Source organism: Eulemur rufifrons, chromosome 8 (genome assembly GCF_041146395.1).
Source record: "Eulemur rufifrons isolate Redbay chromosome 8, OSU_ERuf_1, whole genome shotgun sequence".
Lineage (NCBI taxonomy): Eukaryota > Metazoa > Chordata > Mammalia > Primates > Lemuridae > Eulemur > Eulemur rufifrons.
The window spans coordinates 97737258-97763575 of NC_090990.1; the positions used below are offsets into that span (position 1 = coordinate 97737258).

General features: G+C 38.2%; 1 protein-coding gene across 1 annotated transcript; it reads right to left on the reverse strand.

The window, feature by feature from the left end:
- Positions 1–17271: 17271 nt before the first annotated feature.
- Positions 17272–20468, reverse strand: LOC138389884 (T-cell surface glycoprotein CD1b-like). Its single transcript, XM_069478541.1, has 6 exons — positions 20408–20468; positions 19844–20110; positions 18934–19212; positions 18449–18727; positions 17969–18062; positions 17272–17293 (listed from the first exon to the last, which is right to left on the reverse strand). The coding sequence occupies exons 1-6, from the start codon at positions 20466–20468 to the stop codon at positions 17272–17274; spliced, it is 1002 nt and encodes a 333-aa protein (XP_069334642.1).
- Between the last annotated feature and the right edge of the window lie 5850 nt (positions 20469–26318).

Genomic DNA, 26318 nt, shown 5'->3' on the forward strand with positions numbered 1-26318 from the left:
GCTGGTGCATGATCACCTATCTCAGCTTTCAAAAGAGTTTGAGCATTACTTCCCAACCACAAAAGACCCATGAACTGAGAAGGAATGGATCCGTGACTCATTTGTGAATAAGCCAGGTGAATTGACTTTCTCTGTGCTAGGAGAAGATCAACTGCTTAAGATCACAAATGTATGTTTGAGACAACTTCAAATCTTCATACATTCTGGATTAAAGTCAAGGGGGAATATCCTGAGATTGCCACAAAAGCACTGAAAATCCTGCTTCCATTTCCAACATCCTATCTTTCTGAAGCAGGGTTTTCTGCAGTGACAGCAATCAAAACGAAATTACAGAGTAAAATGGACATAAGTGACACACTTCATATGTCTCTGTCTCCCATCACCCCCTGAAGAGACCATCTAGTTTCAGGAAAACAAGCTTAGGGCTCCCATTGATTCTGCATTGTGGTGAATTGTGTAATTATTTCATTATATATTGCAATCTAATAATAATTGAAATAATGTGCACAATAAGTGTAATGTGCTTAAATCATCCTGAAACCATCCCTTCCAGCCCCCAGTCCATAGAAAAATTGCCTTCCATAAAACCAGTCCCTGGTGTCAAAAAGGTTGGAAACTGCTAATTTACAAAATAAAATAAAGGAAAAAAAATAGAGTAAGAAAAATTTGTTATTCCACAAGAAATTGAACTGTTATCCAGGTAAAGATAACCACATCCCAGTTTTTAATTTTGAGGTTATAGAATTCACAAATCACTGCCAAAAACTGCGTAAAGTAGAAAGACATAAGGTGTGATAACAAGACAATGATAATCAACAAAATCATTAATTAAAGTCCTTCTAAATTAAAATCATCAAGAGGATAATTTCCAAAGGAAAAAATATCTAACATTAATTTTAATTTTTTGAAACATTATATGGTATAATTATTTCCTCCTTGCTGGACAAAAATTCCATTAGTGCCTAACCACATTTTTTACTAAAAATACTTACTTCTGTGGCCAGATCTCTTTTAAAAAGAATTTCCCCCTCCTATGCTTTTCCTGGGGTTGTCCCACAATCATATGTACAGATCCCCTTTTGTTAGCCTTTTGTCAAAATTGAAAACTTCTCTCAAAACTTACTATACAATGTGAATTTGGACACATTAATCTTCCTATATAAGAAAATGAAGGGGAGAAATCACCTAAAATGTATTTAAAATAGTATTTTTGAGTACATATTTAAAAATATAAGGAAATGTTTCATCTGCTGGAGTTTTTTCAAAGAATTTAGATAAGAGTTTTATTTCTCCTTTGCATTATTTTCATGAAAGATGATAATTCCTTAGATAGGTACTTATTTTCTTGTTTGTGTATATTTACATTCTTTTATCTTTATCCACATATATTTTTCAGCTTTACTAGGGTGCAATTGGTTAATTAAAATTCAGTATTTTTAAAGTGTACAAAATGATGTTTTTATGTATGTTATATATTGTGAAGTCATCACCATAATAAAGCTGATTACCATATCCAGCATCTTCCATAGTTACCTTTTTCTTATTTTCAGCTTTATTTATAATATCCAAAAGCTGGAGATAGCTCCAATATGCATCAAAAGGTCAATGGATAAATAAAGTTTGCCATATCTATATAATAGAATACTTCTCAGCAATAAAATAAAATGAATTATTGATACAATAACCTAAGTTAGTCTTAAAATCATGATTAACGAAAGAGGCAGACAAAAAGGGGTACAACCTGTATAATCCCATTTATATACAGTTTTAGAAAATACAAACTTAACCACTTGACAAAGTAGATTAGTGGTTCCTGGAGACAGGTAGGAGGAGAAAGATTTTGGAGAGAAGGATGGATTAAAAAGGAAAAGAGGAAACTTCTGGAAGTGATGAGTTCTGGTGCTTGTGAGTGATTTGCTTAGGGCTCAAATTGTTTATTGCCCTTAAAGATATTTATAGCTCAACAAAATCATCAAATGTCTGTGGCCAGAATAGGAAGAGCTTATGGAGAATGACTTTCAGCCTCAGTGTTAATGTTGAAGAATCTGAGTAAGAAATAATATGCACGTCACCGTTATTTCTTGTAGCTGAATAATACTTCATGGTATACATATACCACATTTTACTAATCCACTCCTGAATTGATGGGCATTTGGGTTGTTTCCACATCTTTGCAATTGTGAATTGTGCTGTTATAAACATTCGGATACAGGTGTCCTTTTCATAGAATGACTTTCGTTCTTTTGGATAGATGCCCAATAATGGGATTGCTCGATCAAATGGTAGGTCGACTTGAATCTGTTTAAGGTATCTCCATAATGCTCTCCACAGGGGTTGCACTAGTTTGCAGTCCCACCAGCAGTGTATGAGTGTTCCTGTCTCTCTGCATCCACGCCAACATGTATTGTTTTGGGACTTTTTGATAAAGGCCATTCTCACTGGAGTTAAGTGATATCTCATTGTGGTTTTGATTTGCATTTCCCTGATGATTAGAGATGTTGAACATTTTTTCATATGTTTCTTAGCCATTCTTATATCTTCTTTTTTTTTATTTTATTATTTTATTGTATTTTATTTTTATTGCAGAATATTACAGGGATACAAACGCTTTGTTCACATATATTGCCTTTGCACCACCTAAGTCAGAACTATAAACATTCTAATATCTTCTTTTGAAAAATTTCTATTCATGTCCTTTGCCCACTTTTTGATAGGGTTGTTCAATTTTTTGTTACTGATTTTCTTGAGTTCTAAATAGATTCTAGTTATCAGTCCTTTATCTGATGTGTAGTATGCGAAAAATTTTTCCCATTCTGTAGGTTGTCTGTTTATTCTCGTGAGTGTTTCCTTGTCTGTGCAGAAGCTTTTTAATTTCATCAGGTCCCATTCATTTATTTTTGTTGTTGCTGTGATTGCCTTAGGGGTCTTCCTCATAAATTCTTTGCCTATATCAATGTCTGTAACAGTCTTTCCTACATTTTTTTCTAGAATTCTAATCGTGTTGCCCCTAAGTTTTAAGTCTGTTAACCACCATGATTTGATTTTTGTGAGAGGTGAAAGCTGTGGGTCCTGTTTCAGTCTTCTACATGTGGCTATCCAATTTTCCCAGCACCATTTATTGAATAAGGATTCTTTTCCCCAGAGTATGTTTTTGTCTGCTTTCTCAAAGATTAGATGGCTATATGAGGATGGTTTTATATTTGGATTTTCTGTTGTGTTCCACTGGTCTGTGTCCCTGCACTTGTGAAAATAACAAGCAGTTTTAGGAACCACAGCCTTATTGTATAGTTTGAAGTCTGGCAAATTAATACCTCCCATTTTGTTTTTATTGCTTAAAATTGCTTTTGCTACACGGAGTCTTCTCTGGTTCCATACAAAGTGTATAATTATTTTCTCTATGTCTGTAAAGAATGATGTTGGTAATTTAATAGGGATTGCATTGAATCTGTAGATCACTTTGGGTAGTATAGACATTTTAACAATGTTGATTCTTCCGATCCACGAGCATGGTATGGTTTTCCACCTATTTACATGCTCTTCAATTTCATTCCTCAGTGTTTTGTAGTTCTCCCTATAGAGGTCCTTTACCTCTTTCATTAAATACATTCCTAGGTACTTTATTTTCTTTGTTGCTATTTTGAAGGGTATTGAGTCCTTAATTTGGTTCTCTGTTTGACTGTTATCGGCATATATGAATGCCTCTGATTTGTGTGTATTGATTTCGTATCCTGAGACTTTGCTGAATTCATTGATCAATTCCAGGAGTCTCTTGGTTGAATCCTTGGGGTTTTCTAGATATAACATCATATCATCAGCAAAGAGTGTGAGTTTGATCTCTTCTTTCCTTATTTGGACTCCCTTGATTCTGCTCCCTTCCTGATAGCTCTTGCAAGGACTTCCAATACTATGTTGAAAAGTAATGGGGAGTATTTCAAGAATGGAAAAATAAGCACCACATGTACTCACCAGCAAATTGGTTTCCCTGATCATCACCTAAATACAAATCTGGAAACGACACCAATTGGATATCAGACTGAGGTGGGGGGTGGGGGTATGCCTACACAATGAGTGCATTGCGCACCGTTTGGGGAGTGGTAACACTTGAAGGTGCTGACTCGGGAAGGGGGGGTGGGGAAGGGAGGGATATATACCTGATGATGGGTGCAATGCGCACGACCTGGGGAACAGACACGCCTGGAGCTCTGACTTGGGGGGAAAGGCAGTACAGGAGCAACATATGTAACCTGCAATTCTGTATCCCCCATAACAAGATAAAATAAAAAAAAAAAATTTGACTTCAGTGTGGATTTCTATAGTCTCCCCATGACATGCTGTTTCTGCAACTGCTATTGCTAGCTGTTCTCCTCTCTGGTGGTGACAATGCAGACAGTAAGAACATCTCTGTCAGCTGCCCCGTTGGATGCATGTGGATAGAGAGAGGTGGGCTTTCCAAGATGGATCACTAAGGATACCAGAACATTTACTATCTGAGCATACCAGTCTCCAAGTCTCATTTAGTTTTTGGAGGATGCTGACAAAGCATGGGGCCCTGTGTAGGAAAATGTCATAGCTAAGCCAGTCATTATGCCTTTCTCTGTGGTAACTGGTTCACTTTTCATCTTCTGTTTATTCTGCTCACCTCTCTCCCCCCACTTTTTTTAAGTATATTTGTCTTTCTACAACCCATATCTGTCCAGGAACATATCTCATTCCATCTCATCCAGAGCCATCCTTTGTCAACAAATCCTGGGCACAAAATCAGGGCTTAGGTTGGTTTGATGAATTGCAGACTCATGGCTGGGAGAGTTAATCACGTGCTATATTTTTCCTGCACACCTGGTCCAAGAGAAACTTAAGCAATGAGGAGTTGTTAGACCTGGAGATGCTGTTTCCGTGTCTACTTCAGTGGATTAAGTCGGGAGATTTGAGGCCCTGCCAGTCAATTGCAGTTTGAATGTAAATTCAATCAACTCAAGTAAGGGCATTCTTCACAGTGTTCTATTTCTGGGAAATATTTTTTACTCATTTCTGGACCATTTTCCATTATTCCATCCCCCATAAAAGTCCACATGCATAAACCTCTCAGGGTATTTTTCATACATTAACCCCCCTAAATTTCCTAGACTTGCCTACTTTGGGATACTTTTTTCTTATGCTTTGTTACCTTCCTCCTGTGGCCTCCCTCTGTGGCCCACAGTCCAGGGGCACACATTGTCCCAGTCTGTGCTTGACTTCCTTAAAATATGATCTCTTCCCTCATTCAATTTCTTTAAAGATCTATGTTCATGGTCCAGCAGCCATTATGACCAATCTCATGCATCATGAAAGGAAACCTGTATGCCCACCTCCCTCACGTAAGTTACCCCCCTCCCTCTGCCCTGTATTCTATAGCTCAGCTATCATTTCCACAAACCTTCCTCATGTAAATCTCCTGTTAATTCAAGGCATTTATGTCTTATTGCCCATCTCCCCTATCTCTACAATTGTTCTTTATTCTTGATCAAATATATCTTTGGCTCACTCTCAAGCCCATATGAAACATTCTTGATCCACTTCCTGCCAAGAGGTTCTACATTTTCATGTGGTTGCTCTTATTTTTTAATCAGAACTCTTTTTCTCATTTCTCCCTCCCCCCAGATCCCTTTGTAATACAGATGAAATTTGGCTGTGAGCTGCACTCTAGAGAGAGCCCAAAAATCTTCATCTGGGCAGCTTTTAAAGGATCAGTTTCTGAGTTTCCAAAACACATCATGAATGCTATCTTCAGAGGTTAGAAGTAGGGCCCAGATGTCTGCGATCTACTCAATCGCTATGAAGGCATCAAGGAAACAGTGCATAGGCTTGTAAAAAACACATTCTCCCGGTTTCTCTTGGGTCTCCTGGACGCGGAGAAGGTGAACCTCCAGAGAGAAGGTCAGTTTAACCTTTTCTTCTAAGATTTTTCTATTCAAATCTTAGCCCCTCCTGCCACCTCCTTCAAAGATAGGACAAGAAAGAGGACCAGAGCAGAGGGGCTACTGGGTGATAGTTTCCTAGAGGAGGGAAAAAGATAACTGTGCATATGAATGTGGATATATGTGCCCCTAAGCTGTGTGTAAGTGTCCTCATTTGAATACCTTTGTGTTCTCTGCAGTGAGGCCAGAGTCCTGGCTATTCAGTCATCCTACCCTTAGGTCTGGCTGGCTATTGCTGGTTTGTCATGTCTCCAGTTTCTAAGCAAAGCTTATTCGGGTGACATGGATGCAGTGTGCGTGGGAGCAACTGGGCACTAAATGAGATAATATTCTTCCTTATGCTGATGAGACATGGTACCTTCAGGTGACCCTGGATGTGGCGGCTGAGGAGGCAGCTGGCTTATTTTGTCAAGTGAGGTATAGCAGCCTAGAAGGCCAGGACACCTTCCTCTCCTGGGGTGAGACTGGATGTGGGAAGTGTGAGTAGAGGGCCTGGAGCTGAGGACAGTTTGATGCTTCCAGATCTAGATGAGGGATGGAATGAATATAGGAATGAACACAAGTAATTCAAGGAATGGAGGAGTGGGACATGAGGGACACATAGACACAACATATTGGGGGTGGAGAGATGATAAATCCTTTCATGAATTGGGATGGGAATAGAGTGACTGAAATAGGATGATTGATGTGACTTGTATCCAATGCACAAGTCAAGTAGAAAAATCAGAAGATGGAGTAGAATCAGCAGTGGGTTTAAAGTGACATCCCTGAATCTCTCCAATATCTGTAAGACACCACCTTCCCACGAACTTGACACCTTGGCAGTGACAGTGCCCTTGATGCTTCTGATAGGTCTTGTGTTGTGGTTTAAGAGGTTCTGTGAGTTCCTTGCATTTCTGCCTCTCTTCCCATTTCTTTTTTGCATATTCCTTTCTTACCTCTCTTAGCTTTGCTGTCTTGACCACTCCACCTTATCATCAGTCATCACCTCCAACTTACCCAGGGGCTTCTCCCATTTCTGTTCTTCCACAGCTCCTATCAGGACATCCCATGAGACTCCTCCCCATGCCTCCCCCATTGTAATGAGAATCCAGAAGCCCAGGAGCCTAGGACAGTACAGTGATGCCATCCTTTCTACTCTCCATTTAAACTGTTTCTCTTTCTGCCTAATAATCATTTGTTACTATAAACCAATTTAATTTCTGTAATTGTATATAGAATTGCTTTTGTGCAATCTCCGTTTTTTCAATAGTAATCATCCTTCAAAGCCCAGTTCCTCCCACAATCTTCCTTGACCCATAAGAATGAATCAGTCTTTCCCTCCTCTGAATCCAGAGAGCCCTTCAACTGTACTCTGCTATGTGCATGTATCACTTCCCCCCCTGCATTGCAGTTACTTGGGTCTTTCTTCCCTTTTCTATTTTTAAGCTCCTTGGTGGCAAGAATTTTGACAAATGTGCCTTTCCTGCATGGAGTATGTCCTCAGGAAAAAAATAAAACAAAAACAAACAAAAAATCATATGTAAGTTGGAATAACTATCATGTTGGAAGTTTTGTCTCCTTACATACCTTCCTGATAATGTTGCAGCATTTGAAACATTGATGCTTCTGTTCTTGTTTAAATGCTTCTTTCTTAGCTGAAAAATTCCAGCCTCCTTTAGTTTCCTGGTTTTCTCCCTAAGCCTTTAAGTGAAAATGTGGCTTTGCCCCTTGACATACTTATTTTGTAAATACAGAGAGCCAAATCCACCCAACTTGTTACAAACACAAATAGAGAGAGAGTGTGTGTGCAAGTCATGCGTGAAGGGTAGCAGGGCAGATAGGTCACAGAGTGGTTAAGAAAAAAGAGCAACCAATTTGGTCCTCAGGGTTGGGGTGGAATCAGGGCAAGAAATGTGCTGTATATGGGAGACAAATCGCCTAAAGGGTTGTGGTGTCTGAGATAGCGTTGGCTAGATTTTTAGTACCTTTATGTTTCATTTACTAATTCAGCTAACATTTGTTAAGCACTGCATATGAGACGGGCAGTTTCTAAACTGATGGGGGAGAAAACATAATGAAATTGGGTCCATCCTCCTGAAGTTTGCTTCTTCAATCTGTCTGTTTTTTCCCTTCTGTTTACTGTTCTCATTTTTGTTTCCTTTAAAATTTTTTTCTTTTTTTTTTATTTCAGCATATTAAGGGGTACAAATGTTTAGGTCACATATATTGCCTTTGCCCCACCCAAATCAGAGTTTCAAGTGTGTCCATCCCCCAGATAGTGCACATAGGTGAATATACCCATCTCCTTCTCCCCCCTCCCACCTACCCAATACCTGATGAGTGTTACTATTATATGTGCATGTAAGTGTTGATCAGTTATTATCCTGGCTAGAACTGGAGGCTTTAAAAAATTTTGAATCAACTTTATTGATGACTAATTTTCAGTAAATGCCTTTATTTTAAGTGCACAGTTCCATTTATTTTGACAAATATAGAAGCCCATGTAAAAAAGACCACAATCAAAATATAGAGTTCCATAACCCCTCATACCTATTTATAGTCAAAAACTCACCACTAACCTGGCATTCTTGCAACTGCCATTTAGGAACTTCTGTGAATGTAGATGTTTTGTGAAATTTAAAATTTCAAAATCCCAAAATATCACTTCCAAAATATTGAAAGCAAAAGGTAAAAATTAGCATAACTGCTTATTGAGTCAGTGACATACCACAGACACAGGCACTATTTGAAACGAATTTAAGACACAATAAATTGACTGCATATCCATAGGCAGATATACTCTAGGGTCAATAAATACATTTTAAATGGTTTTAATAATCATGTTGCTAATGGTAGTGTTTGTATGTTTTTAGGCTTCATTTTGGTTTTAATAGATATATAATGATTGTAAATATTTATGGGGTACTGTGTGTTGTTTTCATTCAATATACATTAAGTAATGATCAAAGCAGGGTAATTAGCACATTCATCATCTCAAATATTTATCATGTCTTTGTAGTGAGAACATTAAAAATATTCTTTCCTAGCTATTTTGGAATAATACATGATTGTTAACTATATTCACTTTACTATGCAATAGAAAACCAGAATTTATTCCTTCTATCTAACTTTGTACCTGTTGACCAACCTCTCCCCTATTGTCCCTCCCCTCTAATTCCATGAGATCAACTTTTTTAGATTTCATATATGAGTAAGACCATGTGGTATTTGTCTTTCTGTGCTTGGCTTATTTCACTTAATGTAATGTCCTCCAACTTCATCCATGTTGTTTCAAATGACAGAATTTCATTCATTTCTATGGTGAAGAGTATTCCATTGTGTCTGTGTATCATGTTTTTTAATCCATTCATCAGTCGATAGACTCCTAGCTTGATTCTGTATTTTGGCTGTTGTGAACAAAGCTGCAATAAACATGAAATTGCAGACAAGTCTTTTTGACATATTGGCTTTATTTCCTATGGCTGTATACCCACTGGTGGGATTGTGGATCACATAAAAGATGTATTTTTAATTTACTGAGGAACCTCTATACTGTGGTCCATGATAGCTGTACTAATTTACATTATCACCAACAGTGATACCTACTAAAAGAGTTTTACCTACTAAAGATATAAGTGGTTTATACTCCATGATTATGGTTGGAGTAGTTTAAATTTGTGTATATACTTACTTTTACCAGTGAGTTTTATATCTTGAAATGTTTCTTTGTGCCATGTTAGCATTTTTACTTTCAATTTGAAGAAATCCCTTTAGTATTTCTTGTAAGACAGGGCCAGTGCTATCTAATTTCTTTACCTTTTGTTTGTCAGGGAAAATCTTGATCTGTCCTTAATTTCTCAAGGATAGGTCTGCCCAGCACCGTGTTCTTGGTTGGAAGTTTTTTTTGTTTTGTTTTGTTTTGTTTTTTCAGTGCTCAGAATATATTGTTCCACTTCCTCCTGGCATGAAGATTTCTGCTGAAATGTTTTCTGTCCAGCATTTCAAAATTTCCTTTAATGTTATTCGCTTTTTTTCTGTTGCTGCTCTCAGAATCCTTTGTTTTGACCTTTGAGAGTTAAAGGGTATGTCTTGGGATAATTTTATTTGGAATGAATCTTATTGATGATGTTTGGCCTTCTTTTACTTGGATATTTATATCTTTCTCCAGTTTTGGAGAGTTTCTGTTATTATTATCTTTCAACAAATTGTCTATCCCTTTGTTTTTCTCTGCCCCCTAGTGAATTCCAATGAGCAGAATATTTACTCTTTTAATGGTATTACATACATCATGTAAGCTTTCTTTATTCACTTTTACTCCTTTTCTCCTTTGGCTCTCTATTTTCATATAGTGTATCTTTGATCTCATTGATTCTTTCTTCTGTTTGATCAAGTCAGCTATTGGTGCTTTCTATTTTATTTTTTATTACAATAGTACTTTTTTATCTCTATGATTTTTGTTTGATTTTTAAAATTATTTCAATGTCTTTTAAACTTCTCTCATATATTTCTGAATTGTTTCTCTGTGTTTTATTGATGTTTACTGAGCTTCTTTAACACAGCTACTTGGAATTCCTTGTCTGAGAGTGCATACATCTCTATCACTTTAGGGTCCATCATTGGTGTGTTGTTTTGTCACTTTGGTGAGGTCATAACTCCCCAACTATTTCTAATACTTGTGGGCACATATTCATGTCTGTGTATTAACAAGTTAGGTATTAATTCCATTAATTCCACTTTTAATCATGTGGCTTTTTTTTTTTTTCATTTGGCTTGTCTGGAGTTTAAGCAGAGTGAATGCTGTTAGAACCTACGACTGCTGCAGCCATTTCAGTGCTAAAGGGAACCCTAACTCAGCTTTGTTGTGAGTGTCATGAGGGCTAACAGGTTGTCTTGGAACACCAGGCTGTGTGGGCCTGTGTAAGACCCAAGGAGGGTACCCAGGCTGTGTAAGAAATCTGATCAGGGACCTGAGACTGGAAGCCTGTCCCATTGACACAGACTCCTGCTTGTTTCCTGGCAAATGTCTGCGTAACTGGGATGATTCCCCAATTGCATTGAGAGAGGCTGATTCTGAATTCTGTGGCTCTTTAGGACCCTCTGTGGTACAGCAGTTGATAGGTTCACTCTAGTGGCACAGACATATGTGCTTCTTAGCAGTTTCTGTATGGGCAGGGGAGTTCCCTGACTGCAGTGAGAGGGGCTAGAGCTGAGACTGTGCCCCCTCAGGATCCAGTGTAGGATAGATGCCAGTGTCCCTACTTAGTAGTTCAAGTGGGTGCACAACCCCAGTAGTTCCCCACATGAGCAGGCAGGAGAGCTCCCTCCCCAACTGTAGTGAGAGGGATTAGAGCTAGACTAGGTCCCCTCAGGATCTAGTGTGTGACAAAGTCTGGTTGACCCATCAAGGAGGTTCGGAAGAATGGGAAATTCCCAGGCTGTAACATAAGGAGAAGTTTCCCTCTGGGTCCTTCTGTAAGCTATAATAAACTGGGACCACAGCTGAGAGGGGCTGGATAAAACTTTCAGGGTAGCCTTGAGATCCACTGCCAAGATCAATATTGGTGGGCAGACAAGCCTTTCTGCTGAGTCATTAGTACACATGATTCCTTGGAGACCCCTTGGCAGATGGATTTGGTTCCAGGCTCACTGCCAAATTGGGCTGCAGTCAAACTTTTTGGGTAATGGATCTGTTTCTGGGTTTTAGCCTGGGAACATCATTGGTGAGTCTGCTACCCTGGTGTGCTGGTCGGCAGTCTGGAAATTGTCTTCCTAGGCTTAGGTTCCACTAAGGTTTTACCTCTTCCTACACGATTCCTGAGCCTCTCTGTAGATGACTGCACAATTTGTGTTGCTTTGGGTGAGGTGATATTAGTGGGTTACCTCCTATTCTGCCATCTCTCTAACCTAGTGTTTACATTTTTATTATTTATTTGCCATGTGTGTAGTGCAGGATTAGGTGAATACACATTTACATTGACACATTGGAACCAGGATTTTCTATGTGGGAGAACAGAGAAGTAGAAGTGAGATAGATGAGTAAAACGTCATAGTTCTGAACTTGAATTGCAAGTATAAATATGAGCTCATGATGATATTTTCCTTAAAACCACAGGCTATTTTTTTAGGTTTGCTTCTGACTTAGAATGCCTAGAAACCAGGACTAACCTAGAATATGATTTCCACATCATGTTTTTTCCACTAGAAGGGATCAGAAATACTTGGAGAATTAGCTAATTTCTAGTGTGGGTTAAGATGTTTCTGCAAGAGCCATTAACAGCCTTGGGACATTACAAAGTAATGGAGTCTTCAGTGATGGAGGCATATTGAAAGAATTCAGGAGCAGCAGACTTGAAAAGGATTTCTGTCACAGTTGGGACAATTTGAGCTCCAATAAAAACATTTCACAGAAGTCAAGCATTTCTGATAAGTTGAAATTCTTGAGTATCCAATTATGCAAAAAAAATTGCTAGTCACCTGTGAAGGATGCCATATAAACCATTCATTGTCTTGAAAGGTGGCAAATAAATGGAAAGAATGAAGCAGTTTAATTCTTTGATTACCTCTGGATAAGGAAGCAATTATTGAGGAGAATATTTCTTTTTACAAATATTCTAACAAATAAATGAAGAGCATATAATATTTTTTTCCCCCAGGCCATTTATTCATAAGCTATAGACCAGGGATATCCTTTCAGGGGGTCCACAGTTCAAAATGATTTCTATAACAATACTAATATCTTACATAAATTTTTCATTCTATTCCTCTCATGAGTGTACATTGTTCCTCAGAGACTACATGAAACGTAATATTACATCAGACTGAAAGACAAAGCAGATATAAAAATGTAACTGTTTTCCATTAAGCCAGACATTAAAGACAATTGTAAAAATGTAACAACAGGAGCTATAACGCTATCCTTATCACCAAATATTTGGAAAACATTTGAAAACAAAGATGTTATTTTTGTGGACACCTAATCAACATCTTGTTTTATATAATTTTATAAATTAATTTATTAGTTTTTATTTCTAAGACATAAATATCTAGCTATCTATCTAGACATACATTTAGCATACACCTTATATAAATAATAGTTTTCCTGATGTTCTCATTTTTTTATTGTGGTAAAATATACATATATATGATTTACCATTTTTATCATTTTGAGGTATACATCCTGTGTCATTAAGTACATTCACATTATTGTGCAATCCTCAATCACTTTTACATGTGTAAAATGAAAAAAATTGTTGAGACCTATTGATCTAGGTAATGAATAGAGATTACCAAATATTATATATATCTTGTGAGATATACAGAGTATAACAGGAGTTGAATCTGATCAGATCACAAATCTATGAATATATAATAAATCAAGAGGATAAACGTCATGTAAAATGACATCATAGCTATGTGATCAGCAAAATCTAGACTGTGGACAAGGATACAAGAAGAATGATGCAATTTCTTTAAAAACAAATTCTAGGATAAAAATGAGTGGAGAAATCTGTAGATTAAAAGAGATGTATGGAACATATCAACTAATTTTAATGCATGGGCCTTATTTTTATTCTAATTTCATAAACTGTAAAAAATAATTCATGAGACAACTGGAAAAAATTTGAGTACATAAATTTAGATATTTAATGATATTAAACAATCTTTAATTTGTAAATATCATAATGTAATTTTGGTAATATAGAAAATAATCTTCCTTTTTTTTTTTTTTTTGAGACAGAGTCTCACTTTGTTGCCCAGGCTAGAGTGAGTGCCGTGGCGTCAGCCTAGCTCACAGCAACCTCAAACTCCTGGGCTCAAGCGATCCTCCTGCCTCAGCCTCCCGAGTAGCTGGGATTACAGGCATGCGCCACTATGCCCGGCTAATTTTTCTATATATATTTTTAGTTGTCCATATAATTTCTTTCTATTTTTAGTAGAGACGGGGTCTCGCTCTTGCTCAGGCTGGTCTCGAACTCCTGACCTTGAGCGATCCACCCGCCTCGGCCTCCCAGAGTGCTAGGATTACAGGCGTGAGCCACTGCGCCCGGCCGAAAATAATCTTTATATTTTAGAAATACATGTTGACACATTTATGGATAAAATATGATGTCTGAAATTTATTTCAATCATGAGTACATGAATTTTTCAAAGCTGTCTCATCAGCAAATGGTTATTTTTTATACTGTTTTTTTCTATCAATGCATATATAAAATTACTAATTAAAAAATTGAAAAGGAGTCATTTGTTACCTATGATTTCTAGTCACTTATTAGGCAGCTCAGTTAACAGATTGACTATTGCAGTAAGGCAGTGCTTGTGTTCAAGTAACCCTTATTTTGTTTAATAGTGGCATCAATGCACAACAGTAGTGATGCTGGCAAATTGCATACGCAAAAGGAAAGCTGTAAAGTGCTTCCTTTAAGTGAAAAGGTGGAAGTTATTTACTTAGCAAGGAAAGAAAAAAAATCCAAGCTGAGGTTGCTAAAATCCTCAGTAAGAGTGAATTTTCTATCCATAAAATTGTGAAGAAGAAAAAAATTCATACTTGTTTTGGTGTAGTCTCTCAAACTGCAAAAGTCATGGTCACAGCTCATGCTCACAACTTAGTTAAGTTGCAAAAGGCATTACATTTGTGGGTGAAAGACATGAACAGAAACATGTTCCAATTGGCAGCAATTGAGTTTGGTACTATCTGCAGTTTCAGGCACACACTGGGGGTGTTGGAACATATCCACTGTGGAAAATGGCAAACTACTGTACATTTATATATTGGCAAAAATCACACAAACATGTATACATGCACATGCACTCTCAAACAAAACTAGTACAGAAGCCCTTGTATTTTGTGTTTGAAGATCTATTTATGAAAGTCATGCATGCAGAGGTCATATCTATAGTTAAAACCAGGTAAATTAATTAATTAAAGGTGAATTAATTAAAACCTTAATACACAGGTGAATTAAGGTTTATTAAGGTAAGGACACTTAGAGGAAAATCGTAAGTTCAAAAAAACCACTGTGGAGGAATGATAATTTGGGAAGAGAAAGAATAAGAGGAGTAAAGAAAACAGAGGAAAAATATAAGAAAATATGAAAAAGTTGATGCAAGATATTAGCAATCACGGTAATATGAGAATTTTCAAGCAACTAAAAATTCAAACTCAATTGGTTTAAAAGGAACTTATTAAGTTCATGTAATTAAAATATCCAGAGGTAGTTCAAGTCTCATATATAGTTGATTCAGGCTTTGGCCCTGTTATCTCATCATTTTCTCTTTTACCTGTTTCCTTTATATGTTAGCTTCATTCCTGGGACAGCTTTTCCCATGGAACAAAATTCTACAGCGATTTTGGGCATTGTACACATCATCCCAGCCAAAGTGAGAATGCCTCTTTCCTCAACTAGCCAACATTAATCCTAGGCTTCAGTTGGATCAGGACAAATTACATCAGCTATATACTATAAGCCAATTATTTTTGCTAAACAGGGGCATGAAATTATGATCATTTTCTTCAATCTTGGTTTTTATCTGGGGTCAATTTATCCTGCTGGGGAACATTTAGCAATGTCTGAAGATACATTTGATGTCACAACTAAGGAGATACTATTGGCATCTTGTGGGTAGAGGCCAGGGATGCTGCTAAACCTCCCACAGTGCACAGAACAGCCTTCCTCAACAAGAATTACCTGGTCCAAAATGTCAATCATGCAGAGGTTGAGAAACCTTTAGGACAAGAGTTCTCAAACTTGAATATAAATCAGAATCATCTAGATGCTTTATTAAAACACATCACTGTTTCCCAAAAATTAGTTTTTCTAATTAGCTTCCGGGTGCTATTGCTGCAGCTAGTTCGTAGTTCACATTCCTATGTTCCACATTGCGTGGTTCACAAGCTCACAGCAATAGCATGGCTACTCTATAAGATGGGGTCCAGATGAATGTATTCTGGAAAAGTAACCAGGTGTACTGATAGAAAAGGGGAGAAAGCTGTGATTTCAACCATTTCCTAAACTTCTCAAACTCTAAAGACCATATTTTCCTAAAATTTACAGGTAGTAGGATAGTTTCTAGTGGCCCTGGCTTCTCTAAAACTACTGTTTCCCCTGGCCTCCTTTCCTAAGTCCTATAAAAATAAATGATGAAATCCTCCTTCTTGCTACTATGTTAATCAAAATGAATTGGGATGTTTTAAGATGGACTGTTCTAGAAAACTATAAAATAATAAAATGAATAAAGGTAAATTTAAATCAAAAATATACCTGAGTTGATACAGCACAGATATCAAACAAAGACCCCGAAGGCAGGAAGAGCCCTATTAATTCTTTTCCTTGAATATGTCATAAATCACCTGAACTATTACTCCTCACTCACCCTGCCTCTCATTCATTCTCGCTGGACAAATGAGAAGCAGGATTCCATGCCAATGACTCTTTGAAGTTAGACTGTAGTTGTAGTAAGGACAAACAATAACAGTAGTTTTCTCCAGAGGAGTTCAGAACAGAAACAAGAAAAACATAATATTTTTTGGCTAAGCGGAAAATATTTTAGTAGGAAGAGAAAGATCTAGAATATCAACTAAAGAGAGAAAAAGAAGGAAGAAGATGACTTTGAAAGAAGGCCATTAACTTGCCAGTCAACAACTCAAATAATTTTTACTGAGAAAATGCATTTGTAGGTAAGAGATCTTGGCAGGGACTCAGAAACAGGGAGCACTGCCCTCAAGGAACTTCCAAGTAGAAAAGGAGGTACTGCAATGCTGTGGGTGCAGAGTAAAATGGATATCTGGGTGATACCAGAGAAGGGAGGGTTATTTCCATTATATTAATAGCACTGGGAAAGGCCTCCTAGAGGAAGAAGCTTCTCAGATGGGCTTTGGGGATTAGAAAGTCATCCAGGAAGAGACAGAGAAAACACATAAAAAATGCCTTGCATCTATGCAATACAATTATCCCAGCATAATTATATTTAGCTTACTTTGACAAACGATATTTAAGTAGAAGCAGAAAAAGAAAGGTTTTAAAATGAAAAGCCAAAGAGAACTCACTATTAAGTTGTATCTACCATATTTCATTTATTCTCAGACACATTCTTTTTCACGTTTTAATATGTAGACATAGATCATACTACTGATACAGTCTTGTAATAAATTGACAGTTTTAAATAATTTTCGACTCGTGTTTAAGTTATAATTTATCTTAAAATCTATGAAAACTCCATTTTGATAAAATATGATGATCATTTGATGAAATATGATCCGATTGACTCCTGGGTTGCAGATTGGGATGCTAGACTTCTTGGTGCTATTTCCGAATGGGAGAGAAGATACAGATAGGGCTCAAGGGATATCCTGATATGACCTGTTAAAACCATAAGAAAAAGAGCTCTACATAAAAGGTATTTGTACACCCATGTTCATAGCAAAATTATTCACAACACCTAAAGGTAGAAGCAAGCAAAGTGTCCTTAGATGGATGAATAAATGAGCTAAATGTGTCACATACCTACAATGGAATATTATTTAGCCCTAAAAAGGAAAGAAACCCTGTCACATGCTACAACATGCATGAACCTTGAGGACCTTATGCTAAGTAAAATAAGCCAGTCACAAAAAGACAATTATGGTACAATTCCAATTATATTATGTACCTAGAATATTCGATTTCATAGATACAAAAAGTAGAATGATCTCAGCCAGGGCCCTGGGGGAAGGGAGAAATGAGGAATTACTATTTAATAGGAATAGAGTTTCAGTTTTGAGGGATGAAAGGGTTTGGAGATTGCTGGCATAACAATGTAAATACACTTAGCACCACTGAACTGTAGACTTAAAATGGTAAACATGGCAAAATTTGTTATGTGTATTTTAATAGGATTAAAAAATATATCTCCACATAAAGGAGATAGAAGTTAGGAGGAAGGGTTTGGTGGAAATAATAAGGCTAAGGCAATGAAATAGATAAAGTGACTGAGAAGGGTGAGAGGGTGGACAGTAAAGAAAGATTAAAACAAGCAAACAAACAAAAACAACTCACCGGCGCCTCTTATACCATAATGCAAGGCACAGCAAAAGGATCAAGGAGGGCACGATTATAGCCAAAAATATCAAGCCAATGGAGATGGGGTGTCCTGGAAATTGGGAGAGGACAAAAGGATGTCACTTCAAATCCCACCCACTGAATCCCCTGGCCATATTTTGCCCACCTGAGTGTCACCTCCATTCAGCTGCTTCGAATGTATGGTCATCTCCAACTCCCTCTCTGACATTCCTGAAGCCATCCATCCATCCTTTGATCCCTCTGCCCCAACTGACACAATCTGCTTGTCCTTTGTTCTTATCTCTTCAATAACTTCGCTCCTCTATTTTTATTCTTGTTGGTACTGGGGTCCCAGAAATGGATCAATCTATCCCTCTCCCTCCTTCATCTGTCAAGCCCCATCCTTCCCCAGTGCCTGCCTCTCTGCCTGAGGACCACCTCCTCCCATGTCCAGCCTGGGACCCGGCCCTTTCTCACCCCAGTGGAGGATGATGTCCTGGCCCTCCAGACTGCTGTGCTTCACCCGACAGGACAGGCCAGCCTCCTCCCCAGCTGCCACATCCAGGGTGGCTCGGAGATACCATGTCCAGTCAGCATTGGGCAGGAGGTCACTGTGCTGAGTGCCCGGCTGCTCCTGCTCACCCCGCATCCACCTCACCCACACGGGCTTTGGGTAGAATCCTGAGACGTGGCACACCAGCAGCAGACGGCCAGGCCCGGGACTGGGGCCACTGGACAGCCAGGCCTCGGGCTTCACTGGGGCAGGAAGGGGCAGTGAGAGTGTTGTATCATGGCTCAAATTCAGATCACAGGGACTCAGAAGCCCACAAGCTTGGACAGTGACCTCTTCCACTGCTTTGGCATCGGAATATCTTTTTGATAAACCCCTATGCTTCTTGGGTAGCTTCCTACTCATGAGCTTAGAGGAGGTAGTGGTAAGTGAAATAGAGAGCAGGACTAACCTTGCCTTTGCAGTTCTGCCTTCCCTGCATCCAGGACACCCAAGAGATATCGGGGGCAGGTTTCTAAAAGGAGCTTCTTCACATTATCGATGATACCTTGATATTGCATGATTAGTTTGCAGACATATTGTGCACTGCTGCCGCCTTCTGGGGCAGGCACACATGTATCATTCTGGGCACTCAGGAAATCCAATCCTCCTAAAGCTCCCCTCAAGAAGCTTACTATGGCACCTCCAGAATGTAGCTCACAGCCTGCTATGCCCTGGATCTCAATGGGGTCTAGGTACAATGAAAACAGAGAACAAGTTATTAAACATAAATAAGAAAGAAAGCCATGAGTAAAGGACCTAGATGTTTATATTTTGGTTGGAATAAATTTCTTGGATGTGAAATGATGAACCAAACCCCGATTACGGCATGTAGAGATTTTCAGAAAGAAGAGAATTGGAAACACTTTGTGTGTCATGAATGCAGCGTATGGTAAAAGTGTGTGTGTGGAAGAATGGGATGCTGTCCAGAGAGCAGCATTTCAGCATGAGCCAGAGGACCATAGGAAGAGGAGATGCACGGAGAAGACAACTGACGAGAGGGATCAGAAGAGGAAGCCACACTATATGTCACTCAGGCACAGGTAAAAGTAAGGGCCCTTGAGGAGGAAGGTCCACATAAGGCAAACCAGGAGTTGGATACCAATGTGGAGCCATAATCTCTCAGAGAAGAGTCAAAAGGAGGCAGAATCTGAAACACAGTGTGGAGCTCTGGAGTGAGTGAGAGACTGCTCTAGAAGAGTGTGTGCATGAAGTTGGGTAATGGAGAAAGAAGGGGAGAAGGATCAGAGGGATTAGCAGCTTGCAAAAAGAAAGAGAAGAAAGTCCTGGGGAATCTTCCCAGTTCAGGGGACTGGACTCACATTCCATCTGGAATTCACTGGCACGCTGCTGTATTTCTTGAGTAAATACAAAATAGTGGACTCGGAATACCCCCTCCAGCTCAGCAAACTCCTCATCACTGAAGTTACCCTTGGACCAGGGCTTCAGGAGTATTGCGGTGCCTGAGTCACTGTCCCAGCCATGAATCTGCAAATCATCCAACCAGCCTGCACCTTGATGGTGTGCCGAGGTGCTGTTGGCGAAGGACGAGATCTGGGTGACATGGAAAGAGGTTGGTCCCTGGAAGGCTGTGAAGAGTAGAAGAACAAGATAGTGAAGAGAAAGGGGGAAGCAGGAGGGAGTGAAATAGAATTGAAATTGAAAAAAATCCAGAGATCAAGAACCTACAGTCTGAAGAACACATAAAACCTGACATATTTACTGCTCCAGCACCTCAGGCTCCAGCCCCAACACCCAGAAAGGCAGAAGAGGGCTGGAGACAGCAGGGCTCAGACCCTTCCTGTCCAAGTGCACCTGGGTGAGTGCAGCATGCTTTTATCCAAGACCCCTGCACCAGTGCTGGGAGCTGCCAGAGTGACTCTTACCATCCTCACTGTCACCACCTGGGAAGAGAACTGCTAACAATTGAAATGGCAGAAACAGCATTTCACTGGGAGATGGAGCTTGTGACTCGCAGAGCTGGTGTTTGATCTCTGATTTCAGAAACCTTTCTCTCAGTAGCTTGTAGTGACTTCCTCTCTTCCAACTGACAAATCTCTTCCTCATGCAAATTGCATCAGAGAAAAAATGTGCTTCCCATCGCCCTGAGCCTTATACTCCGCCTCTCATTCCCCTCCAGCCCTTACTTCCAGACTTTCTCTTACCTCCGTAATTCCAGCTGCTGTGTCCTCACTTCCTTTAGACCACCTTAGAAAAGCCCTCATGTGACTCTGAAGGGTCATTTCACCTTCCTTAGCTTCTATTCTCGAATTTGTAAATAGGGTGATATTGACAAATCGCTTACCTTTCAGTCTGCTTTACCCTAGAAAGAGTGTTTTGGTTTATCCACCCAATCAGCCTTCCTCCCTCCCTGATGCCCTGACTTCTCTGGTCCTGTCATTGCCCCTTCCTAATGTTTTCAATGTTTCCTCTTTCTTATCTCACCCTCCTTGTCTGATGTCCCTTACCCTACATTTTTATCTGGCTCTGCGTGTGTGTGTGTGTGTGTGTGTGTGTGTGTGTGTGTATGTTGATATTCACTTACATGAAGGGAAAGCATTTGAAATGCCGTGTATACTTTAGAACTATAGACCCAAATCCTAGAATCAAATTTCATAAATACTGCCATTTATAACCCACAGAAAATTATCATATACCATAGCAATCATTTGCTACTGGTATATGACCTTCTCCTCAGTAACTCTTGATCTTTGGAGTTTTGATTAACAAATGTTCATAAGACAAGCAGAACGTTAGGAGCTATGCTATATGCAACTCTGGTCTAAGGTGAAGACAACTTTTTGGATAAATTTCTATAATCATTACAGCCTTATTATCCTTTTGCAATATCTCACAAGCTCTGTGTATAGTTATGCTTTCCTGTCAGTATATAAAGCATTGAGGCTGTCATTTTGTAACCAAAAGTTCAGAGAGGTGTGTTCTGAGATGTCGCCTCCTATCTTCTCTTTGTATGCCATTCACAAGTCTTGACAATGTGTTTAGAATCCATAGACTGAAAAATTTGCACTTTAACAAATATTTTGGCTTAAGGATGATTTCTAAATTGTATCCAATTAGGAAAAATTACCAATTTGCATAGATTTACATATCATGGAGAAATGTGGTGGCAAATGATTTCAAGTGTAAGGGGGTATCACTAACTGATTGCATTATGTAGATAAGAAAATGAAAAATGAATAATGTGGCATTCCCTATTCCTGGAAATAAATGGTTCAAAATATTAATAAGAGTAGTCTTCATCAAAGATTATTACTGCCTAATAATAGGCTTTACAATTAAAGCCCAGAATAGCTATGCAAATTTTAACATATGTATCTGTTAACAATATTCCCAGACTCCAAAATGTAATAGAATATAATCCACTCTTTGGATATCAGTGATAGACAATAGCAGAAACTTAACATTAGCTGTCATTGACAAGAACGTATTTTTTCATTTGTAAGCCTTTTATTTTGGGTAGAACACCCAATAGAGAATTCAAGGAAAGCTGGTAGACTACCTGGGTTATTTTCCATTATAATGAATAAGTTCTTGTAGGACCTCCAGAGTTGAATAGATATAAACTAAATCTCAAATTTTCCTCACTTTTAAATATAATCCTTTCACCATTATGTAGTGACCATCTTTGTCCTTTCGAACTTTTGCTATTTTATAGCTTATGCTATCTGAAATAAGTATAGCTACCCCTGCTTTCTTTTTGCTTCCATTTGCCTGGAGGATTGTTTTCCATCCCTTGACTTTGAAACTGAAAGCACCTTTGTGGCTTAGATGCGTTTGCTGTAGACAGCAGATACTTGGCTTGTGAATTTTTGTCTAGTCTGCCAGTCTACATCTCTTCAAGAACAATTAAAGCCATTCACATTTCTTGAGAGGATTGATATTTGGGGTAGATTTCTGTTCATATTGTTGGGTAAATTCCTATTGTTTTGTTTTACTCCATGAGCCATTGGGGAATCCAGGTTCTAGACTTTAACTCTTGAGTGATTTTACTTTTGTGAGTGTCTATTGTGCTGTTCAGTGTGTAATGCAGGTCTGAGTACTTCCTGTAGTGCAGATCTGGTCTTCACAAACTCCATCAGTGATTGCTTGTCTGGGAAGGTCTTTATTTCTTCCTCATAGATGAAGCTTAGTTTTGCCAGGTAGAGAATTCTAGGTTGGCCATTATTCTGTTTTAGAAGATTGATGATAGATGCCCAGTCCATTCTGGCTTGTAAAGTTTCAGTTGAGAAGTCTGAATTTAGTCTGATAGGTTTTCCGTTGTAGGTTATCTGCTGTTTTTGTCGTACTGCTCAAAGAATTGCTTTTTTCAGTATATATTCTTCTCATAAGCTCATGGAACTTTCTCCAAAATTTATCACATACTGGGCCACAAATAAGACCTCAGCAAATTCAAAAAAATAGAAATTATGCCATGTATCTTCTCAGATCACAGTGGTATAAAATTAGAGTTCAATTCCAACAGAAACACTCACCACTTCACAAAGTCATGGAAATTAAACAATCTATTGTTGAATGACTATTGGGTCAAGGAGGAGATACAGAGGAAAATTAAAAGATTCTTTGAGCTAAATGATAACTGGGACAAAAGTTATCAAAATCTGTAGGATATAGCAAAGGCATTCCTGAGAGGAAAACTAATAGCATAAATGCTCACATCCAAAAAACAGAAAGCTCAAAAATCAGCTAACTAATAAACTGTCTCAAGGAACTGGAAAAGAAAGAGCAAATCAACTCAAAATGTAGCAGAAGAAAATAAATAACTACGATCAAAACAGAACTAAATGAATTGAGAATAAAAGAACTATACAGAAGATCAATAAAAACAAAAGTTGATTTTTCTGAAAGGTAAACAAAATTGACAGCCCTCTTGCGAGATTGACAATAGTTGAAAGGGAAAGGACTCTAATAAACTCAAGTATAAATGAAAAAGGAGAGGTCACAACGGGCACCATGGAAATACAAAACATTATCTTTGGGCCGGGCATTATGGCTCATGCCTGTAATCCTGGCACTCTGGGAGGCCGAGATGGGAAGATTGCCTGAGGTCAGGAGTTCAAGACCAGCCTGAGCAAGAGCAAGACCCCATCTCTACTAAAAATACAAAGAAATTGGGCCGACAACTAAAAATATATAGAGAAAAAATTAGCCAGGCATGCTGGCATGTGTCCGTGGTCCCAGCTACTCAGGGGGCTGAGGCAGGAGGATTGCTTGAACCCAGGAATTTGAGGTTGCTGTGAGCTAGGCTGATGCCATGGCACTCTAGCCCGAACAACAGAGCATGACTTTGTCTCAAAAGAACAACAACAACAACAACAACAGCAACAAAAAACATTTTCTTTGAACAGTATAACAACCTATATTTCCCCAAACTATATTATGTGGAGGAAACAGACAAATTTCTGGAAACATACTACCTCCCTAAGTTCAACCAGGAGGAAGTAGAATTCCTGAACAGACCAATATCAAGCACAGAAATCAGAGCAGTAATTAAAAACCTTCCAAAAAGGAAAAGTCCCACACCAGATGGCTATACACCTGAATTTTACCAAACATACAAAGAAGAACTCATACCTATACTACAGAAATTATTCCACAAAATTGAGAAAGATTATATCCCCCCCAACTCATTTTGCAAAGCAAATATCACCTTGATATCGAAGCCAGAAAAGGACACAACAAAAAAGAAAACTACAATCCAATATCCCTCATGAATATAGATGCAAAAATCCTCAACAAAATCTTAGCAAATCAAATCCAACAGCACATCAAAAAAATAGTTCATCATGAGCAGGTGAGCTTTATACAAGAGATGCAAGGCTGGTTCAACATACGCAAATCTATAAAAGCAATTCACCTCATAAATAAAAGCAAGAACAAAGACCAAATGATTCTCTCAATTGATGCAAAAAAAGCATTTGACAAAGTCCAGCACAACTTTATGACAAAAACTCTCAGAAAAATAGGCACAGACTTTACATATCTTAAAATTATCAAAGCCATATACAATAAACCCACAGCCACTATCATTCTGAAGGGGGAAAAATTGAAATCATACCCACTTGGATCTGGAACCAGACAAGGATGCCCACTATCCCCACTTATATTCAACATAGTGGCGGAAGTCCTTGCTAGAGCAATTAGACAAGAGAGGGGAATTAAGGGCATCCAAATGGAGGAGAAGAGATCAAACTCTCACTCTTTGCTGATGATAAGATGTTATATCTAGAAAATCTCAAGGGTTAAAGCAAGAGATTCCTGGAATTGATAAATGAATTCAGTAAAGTCTCAGGATACAAAATGAATACACACAAATCAGAGGCATTCTTCTATGCCAATAACAGTCAAGCTGAAATTCAAATAAAAAATGCAGTACCTTTTATGATAGCCTCAAAGAAAATAAAATATCTAGGTATATATTTAATGAAATAAGTCAGAGACATATGCAGGGAGAACTACAAAATACTAAGAAAAGAAACTGTATAAGATATAAACAGATGAAAAAATCTTCCTTGTTCATGGATTGGTAGAATGAACATTGTTAAAATGTCCATACTACCTAAAGTGATCTACAGAATTAAGGTAATTCCCATAAAAACAACAGCATAATTCTTTACAGCTTTAGGAAAAATAATTCTAAACTTTGTATAGAACCAGAGACGACTTCGTATACCCAAAGGAATCTTAAGCAAAAAGAACAAACTGGGAGGTATCACTCTACCAGACTTCAAGCTATGTTTTACAAGCTTGTTTTACAAGGCCATGGTAACTAAAACAGCATGGTACTGGCACAAGAATAGAGACATAGACCTTTGGAACAGGACTGAGAATCCAGAGGAGAAACCATTTGCATATTGTCATTTAATCTTTGACAAAGTAGACAAAAATATACACTGGAGAAAAGAATTCCTTTTCAATAAATGGTTCTGGGGAAACTGGATAGCTACATATGGAAGATTGAAACTGGATCCCCACCTCTCACCTCTTACAAAAATCAATTCTAGATGGATAACAGACTTAAACCTAAGGCATGCAACCTTAAGAATCCTAGAAGAAAATGTAGGGAAGACTCTTTCAGACATTGGCCTAGGCAAAGAGCAATAATAGCAACTACAAAAATAAATAAATGAGACCTGACCAAATTAAAAAGCTTTTATACATCCAAGGAAATTATCATTACAGTGAATAGATAACCTACAGAATGGGAGAAAATACTTGCTCTCTACACATCCGATAAAGGGCTGATAAAAAGAACTTATCTAGAACTCAAAAAAAAAAATCAGCAAGAAAAAATCAAATAACCCCATCAATAAATGGGCTAAAGACATGAACATAAACATTTCAAAAGAGGACAAAATAATGGCCAAACATATAGAAAATGCTCAACATCTCTAATCATTAGGGAAATGTAAATGAAAACCATAATGAGATATCACCTAACTCCAGTAAGATTGGCCTTTATCAAAAAATACCAAAGTAACATATGCTGGTGAGGATGTGGAGAGATAGGAATATTCTTACTCTGCTGGTGGGACTGTAAGTTAGTGCAACCTCTGTGGAAAAGAATTTGGAGATACTTCAAAGAGCTACAAGTAGAACTACCATTTGATCCAGCAATAGCACTATTAGGCATCTGCCCAAGGGAACAAAAGTCATTATATAATAAAGACATCTGCACTCAAATTTTTATGACAGTACAATTCACTATAGCAAGGATATGGAAACAGCCCAAGTGCCCATCGATCTATGAGTGACTTAATAAAATATGTTATATGTATA